Source organism: Musca autumnalis, unplaced genomic scaffold (genome assembly GCF_047663935.1).
Source record: "Musca autumnalis isolate F117 unplaced genomic scaffold, ASM4766393v1 scaffold_4, whole genome shotgun sequence".
In the NCBI taxonomy this organism is placed as follows: domain Eukaryota; kingdom Metazoa; phylum Arthropoda; class Insecta; order Diptera; family Muscidae; genus Musca; species Musca autumnalis.
In genome coordinates, this window is record NW_027411977.1 from 245,991,737 (window position 1) to 245,999,209 (window position 7,473).

At 32.5% G+C, this 7,473-nt stretch overlaps 1 protein-coding gene across 1 annotated transcript; it reads left to right on the forward strand.

Annotated features, from left to right (window-relative positions):
- The first annotated feature begins 389 nt into the window (after positions 1–389).
- rpr (reaper) lies at positions 390–1,511 on the forward strand. Its single transcript, XM_073981795.1, has one exon. The coding sequence runs from the start codon at positions 679–681 to the stop codon at positions 904–906; it is 228 nt and encodes a 75-aa protein (XP_073837896.1). The 5' UTR covers positions 390–678; the 3' UTR covers positions 907–1,511.
- Positions 1,512–7,473: the final 5,962 nt, after the last annotated feature.

Below are 7,473 nucleotides of genomic sequence, written 5' to 3' on the forward strand. Positions count from 1 at the left end.
GCAGGCCTCAATGTTTTCACTACACACGCCGCAGCGTCGTACGTACACACATCCAGTATATCAATATTTCGAAGTAAAACTCGGATGCGAATGAGCGATGTCAACAAAATAGTAAAAACAAGCCCCCTGCCAAGAATCGTAAACAAACGTATTTTTTGGCGGGTTCATGTTCGTGTGTTCGAAAACAACGGTATTTCACGAAATACTCTTGTCGTCATGTTTTTTCTCCCTTGCTCTCTTGGTGGCGCTCTCTCGTTTTAGTGCCCATGAGAGCATTGTGGTATAATTTTTACGGTAAAAACCCTAAGTGGAGTGGATTTTGAGAGCTCTGGGTGAGCACAAAGAGCAAGTAACGTATAAAAGGCGCTCTGAGTTGCACAATTAAATCAGTTCCCATTCAACCATCAAACCTAAAGGTTGTGCGTTCCTAACAAAGCAATTCAATAAAGATTTAAAAAAAATTAATACATTTTTGTGTGAGAAAAATAAAACCACAAGAAGCGTGATTTTTTACAAGAACAACAAAAATATTGAATCATCATCAAGCGAAAGAAAAATACAAAAAGACTTTAAGCAAAGTGAAAAACTCGTAAAAGACAATCGATAAAAACAATATTACAAGAAATTGTGTAATTCAAAGAAATAATTTGTTAATCACAAAAACAAACCAAAGCAAAGATGGCCGTAGCTTTCTATATTCCCGATCAAGCCGCTTTAATGCGTAAGGCCCGACAACAAGAGCAACAAATTTTGGCAATGCGTGAAGCCCATTGGCGTTATGTGGCCTCAGTGGTCTATGATGTGTTAAGGCAATATCTGCAATCCACACCCTCAATCCTGAGTCGAACATCTTCGAGTGGTTCCACACAGCAACAGAACACATCACCCAGTTCCCATCAGAAATAAGCTGCCAAATGACAACCACACCAAATCAAAGGGGGGAAATTCAAAGATCCAGCCTGCCAATCAGTCAGCCAGCCAGACAGCCTACCAACAAAGATGCCATAGTACAAAACAATCTTCAAAAAATATTTTTTCCAAAATCTACAAAAAAGCCCCAATGGCCAAAACAACGAAATTCTATAAAAGCTTTTCTATTATTTTTAAGAAAATTCCTTAGTTATATTTTTTGGTAAATAAGTTTCCTTCTTCTCCTCATATTTTCCAAAACTCATCAAAGCGATTGTGATAAGAAGTTTCGTTGATTTTTTTCTTAGTTCTTTTTTGTAATGGTAAAAATTTTGAAAAAGTTATGTTTTGTAATTTTTTGAATTTCACCCCTAATTAAGAAAAATGAAAACTAATAGCATTATGTAATATATAGTTTATAAGCATTATTTTAGTTTTAAACAAAAAAACAATATTTCGCCTAAACAAACAAAAATTGCATCAATTTTTGTTTATATTACTTAATATTAATAATTTAGTTTTAAAATACAACAAAATAAGACAATTAAATGAAAAACATAAATTAAATAAAATACAACAAATTTTTATAAACAAACATATAATTAAATTGGTTTTTGTTATTTTAATGGGATACTGGATCATGGGCCACATAATGAAAGGGGGATTTTGTGGGAGTTTCCGAAACAAAAAATGATTATGAAAATATAAAAATTTAAATTCAATTTAATAAAATTGGGAGGTTTTCTACAGATCTTTTCTTTTTTACAAAACTAAGAGGTTTCCTACAATTTTTACAAATTTAGGAGATTTTCTATAAAACAGGGTTTTAGGTTTTCAAGAGCCCTAGGTAATCAAGAGAGTTTTCCATAATGGCATCACTTTGATTTATTGTGTACTTTATTCTTCTCATTATTATATTTCAAAAGAAGAGTATAAGTATCGACAACTCATTGATGTTGAATTTCTCATCAACGAGTTTTCTTCTGAAGATTCCCAACGTCATCATTGGCCTTATTCCAAATAATCATTAAGTATTGCAAAAATGACCATAAGATTTTTTTCTTGCAAAAAATGACACACGTAATACCGAGGAACTTTCTCGTATATCTTTTGTATAACAGTCATAAATAAAAACAATGGAAATTGTAAATGAGCTTTTTTATTACTTCCGCAAAAGATCAAAAGACAATTTATAATGTGTAGAGGAGAAAAATTGCACTTGTCAGTGGAAAAAGATCGTAATTATTGCTGCCAACTACATAATATTTTGCTTGCAACCATCTTTGTTGTTTTTATAAGAAATAAATGTATTTTTAACCACAGCAACAATCCATATTTAAATAAATAGCTTTGTTTAAAAAATAAACACCTTCAATTATGGATAATTACAAAGAAATGTATATTGTAATATTTTTATTTTTAAAATTCAATAATTATATGGTGGTTTAAATTCATTTATTATGATAAAAAATTAACAATGTAGAAATAGTAATTACAATACAAAAAGGAAGGATGTTTGTGTTGTTTAATGGACTTATTTCGTAATGGTTAGGAAGTGATCAAAACATTTTCAATTTTTGAGGGAAATATATGTAGATTTCCCTTATTTTTTACGGCGAGATATTGAATTTTTAAAAATCACATTATAAAAAAAGTAAGCAAAGGCTATAGTCAGACGGGGCCGACCATGTGATACCCTACACCACTACTCGTGTGGGAATTAGCTTTCAGCAAATCAAAATTCCTTTATGGAAAAATAAACTTATTTTATCTACACAACTGAAATACTCAGAAAATGTCGCCAACATTACTGAGGGGTTGAAAATTTGAAGTTACCTTTCCGGGGAATACGCCAACGGTGCAAAATATCCCGTTCGTAATATTTTTGGCATTTCTTGAGTATTTCAGTCATGAAAAACTTCTCTACAAGTGGTGTCTTAGGACACGCTATTCGGACTCGGCGGTAAATTGTTGTATGTTTAAATCCCAAAATTATACGCCAGGAGGAGGTCAGGGGTTGCCTTTACTTTCACCAAAAGTAATGTTTCAAAAAAAAAAAAAAAAAAAAAAGAATTAACAGTAGCGACTCCGTGTACATTTTAAAAAAAAGGTGGCAAAGCGATATATCTTACATGTTCAACAAAAAGGTAGTAAATCAAAGTTTCCTTTTTTCAGTAAAGACAAAACTATTGATACATAAATAATTACTCTTAAGACATGAAAAGTGAAATACCGGTATTTTTTTGACGAAAGAGTAGACAAAGTCTTGCCAGATTTTTATAGTAAGTAGGGTTAATCATTTTCTCAATAAAAAGTTAAAAATTTTGGTGCGATGTGTATAAACATCCAATTGGACAATTAATATGCTTGGGCTCCACGTATTTTGCAATAATCCATAAACTTGGAATTTCTCTGTCATGATAAAGACAATTTATAGCACGGGAAAACCCATTCTATACTAGGCAGTAGCCTCGTTATCTACCAAACTCATTAATGCCATTTGTATACGGGAAAGGTCAGTCACTCTTTTTTCATATGTAGGCTACATTGGCGGTATATGCCCTCCAGGATTTAAAATGTGGACCAAATATAAAATGTTTATATTTTTCATACAAAAGTAATGGTCCATTTCACTCGCTAAATAATGTCAGATCATCATCCAAGATTGTAGACACCTTCTTCGACCTAAAGTCTTACCTCGTGCAAAATTTCGTAACAATTGAGTTATAATTGCGACCTCTAGTGTATTTTTACACTACAAAGTAATAATTGGATATATAAGGCTGCAACTCTGTTATCTGATCATGTACACCAACACAATTGACATCAATAGAAATGTCAAAGTTCCTTTTCCATGTATACCTTACTTACCCGGAATATGTCTTCCAAGAATAAAAATATAAGCTTTATATTCCAAATTTTCACAATGTTTACACAAAAGTCGTGGTCCATTTAACCTTCTAAATATTATCTGATCGCCATCTCCGATTGCAAGTTTCTTTCTTTGACATATACTCTTACTATATTTAAAATTGATCAGACTATTATTGCGACAAACAATTCCATTCCATTCCATAAATATTATGTTTTTGGTCCATTTCACCCGCTAAATATTTTCCAACAAAAATAGGGATGTATTTTGGTCTGAACCCGACCTCCATACAAAATTTCAAGACGATCGGTCCATACTTGCGGCCTAGAGTTTGATTACAATTTATAATGGACAGACGGACGGAGGGACACACATCTCAAAATCGCTTTATCTCGTCGAGATATGAAGATTGGTATACCACATAGGGGGTCTCCGAAGAATATTTATTTTTGGTATTTATTTATTTTTTTATCAGTTATCTCTAAAAATGTACACAGGGCATGGAAGCAATTTTCGGGATTTAGTATTTTAAATAAATTTTTATTAATGTTTGTACCAATTTTTGTAATCTTTACGACCAATCGTCATATAGCCGGTACAAAGTCTATATAAAATTGCTGCAAGACTTAAGAGTTATATGAAAGTTATTGTGCATAAAACCCTTGGAATACCTCTGCATACTACTACATGTTCGAAGTGCTCTTAGCAAACATATATTCCATAGACGAAGAAGAAAACGACAGCGATTGCGGCCTAAATATATTATCGTGTGGGGCTGCATGTAGACCAATAATGTGTGCAATCTGGAGATTGGTTCTACGAGGAGCATGGTACTTCCAACAGGACAAATACCCGAAACATACAGCAGATATTGTATGGGAATGACTGCATTAAAACGTATTTTAACAAGAGTTGTGCCAAAGGAACTATATGGAACTATCTCGTTCACTACGCAGTTCCAATGGCCCACATTTTTTTTTGAACAAACTGCGTATACTTAATATCACACGTTACATTTCATGATGTTACAAATACGTTTTGGAACTAGGAACTAGATTATCCAACTCTAATCTTAACGTTTATAGGATGTATTGGAACGCAAAATTCCGAAAAACTTATGAAAACAAAACCGAGCTCCGATATTCGTTGGACTCTAAATGAAATAAAATAAGCGATGACGCAAAGAAAACAAGTAAAAAACATTAAGTTCGACCGGGCCCAACGTTTTATACCCTCCATTCAATATTCTAAACTATAATGGAATAATAAGTTTCCTGCTAGGTGCAAAAATTGTTCGACCATGGATACTTCAAATGTCCTTATTAGGTCAAAAATTTATTAAAAAATTTCTTCAAACTGTTGGCACTTTTATAAAATCCCCAAAATACCTTAAATCGGGAGGTATCGTTACATGGTGGCCCATATTGGTAATTTTCAGTGGAGAATTTTTTTTTTTTTTTTTTTTTTTTTTTTTTTTGATCATTGAGAACATCAAATGTCAAATTTCAGCAAATTCGGTTAAAAAATGTATATAAAATATTCGAAATAACTGGTGGTAACATTGTTATATGGCGCCTATACAAAAACGTGGACCTATCTGAGTCATTTTTAGTGGAGAATTTTTTCCGTTGAGAACCACAAATGTCAAATATCAGCTAGTTTTGCCAAAAGTGTACCTAAAATCCTCAAAATACCTTGAATCGGGTGGCACCGTTATATGTGGCTATACCAACACGTGGACCTATATAGTTCATCTTCAAACTTGACCTGCCTATGGAAAAAGACACTCGGGTGCAAAACTTTAACGTTCTATCTCAATTATTGCGGACGCTAGAGTGATTACAACAGACAGCATGACTAGATCGTCTTAGAATTTTATCCTGATAAAGAATATATGGGTTTTTCTGGGTGAAATCGGATACTTTTTTAAAATGGTGCTTTTCGATTTCGTTGATTTTTTTGTAAGAACATTTTAGTGTATTTTATGATTTTTTTCACTAACGGTTCCAGAGATATCGCGCCTTGATTTTTTATTAAACTATGTCATTTACAAAAACTGCAAGTCATATTTGGTTGTGGGATTATTAATGATTATTTCTTATTCTTCTTAATTTTTAAAATTTGTCAATACAATTTTCCTTTATACCAGTGTCAAACATTTATTATTTTAACCAAAAAATAAAAAATGAATTTATTAAAATTTGTTTTGTTTTATTTAGGAATTTATCTTGAACATTTTAAAGCTGGCGTCATTTTTCGGTTTTCAAAATGGATTAACAGTTATTGTACCAGCCGAACAATAAACTAAATATATGCAATATCTAAACTTATCGCCGGCACAAAAAAAAACTTATTTCAGTAATATCCATTAATGCTAAAACATTCTCAAAATAGCAAAATGTGCAAAATTTTTTTCTAGTTGTTATTAAATGGCTGGTAAAACAAAACATACAAATTAAAAAAAATTATGAGTATTTACTTGCATATAGTTTTTACAGAGTTTTTCAAGGCGCGATATATCTGGAACCGTTAGTCAAAACAATCTGAAAATATACTAAAATGTCCGATTTCACTCAGAAATACCCATATATACTTTATATGGTCGTAAATAATCAGTTCGCTGTGTTACAAACAGGAGATCGAATTTTTTATTCATTTATAGTCTTCTTTCATAGAAAGAATACTTTAGGTAAATAGAAGGCGAAGAAAGAGAAGAAGACCTCCTGAAAGCACATACCCTGTTAAGAAGATCTAAATATTGACCTCTTGGAAATAATATGAAAAATCTGTAAATGGTCGATTTCACAATTGTAAAATGTTTGTTTTTGTCTCTAGAAAACCTGCTGAAGATAGACGGTCTTAAGACCTGTGAAAGTACTTTCATCTATAGAGAGCCAGTCAAAGGTCCTCTGCCTCGAGTATAAAATCTCTTATATCTCTTAAAGGCCAGTAGAAGTTATTCTATTTGTAGAAAACCAACAGAAGTTGATCTATCTCTGGAAATCTACAAATATAGAGAAACTCTGTAAAAGGTCCTCTATAAAACCTTTAAAAGTTCTTTTGTCACTAAAAGACTAACTAAAAGTCGTCTGTACAGAAAAGGTCTGTAAAAAAACTTCTGTCCTTAGAAAACATGTAAAAGCTCTTCTGTCCCTAGAATATTGTAAAAGGTATAAAACCTTTTAAAGATCTCACTAAAGAAGTTCTGTAAAAGGTCTTCATCCGTTAGAAGACCTGCTAAATGTCTTCTTCCCCTAGAAGATCTGTTAAAGTTCTTCTGACTTCTTTTATAGTAATCTTATAAGTCCTTCTACAGTCTACCTAAGACATTTAAATTGGTTCATTTATTATTTATGCCCTTTCCGGATATTCCACCAATTGTATGTCCTGCATTATATCTGCTGCAGGATATGCCCGTCTCCTGGATTCCGTATATTACGATTGACAGGTGATCATAATTTTCTTTTCACGTCCCTCTTAGAAGTGACGGCTTGTTTTGGGATACACCCTTGGACTTGCCTCCCATCCACTATATAAAACTTATAACACAACATATATATGCCTCTTCTCTACATATCTCAACATGGTCAATATGATGTCTGGTTATCTTACGCGATAACAGCCAAGGAGACATGTGCATATCACCGAACTAGGTATTACAAAGTTTCGAAATCTCACTAAAAATCATTTAA

Coding starts and splice junctions, on each gene's coding strand:
- rpr (XM_073981795.1), top strand. CDS start 679: ATGGCCGTAGCTTTCTATATTCCCGATCAAGCCGCTTTAATGCGTAAG.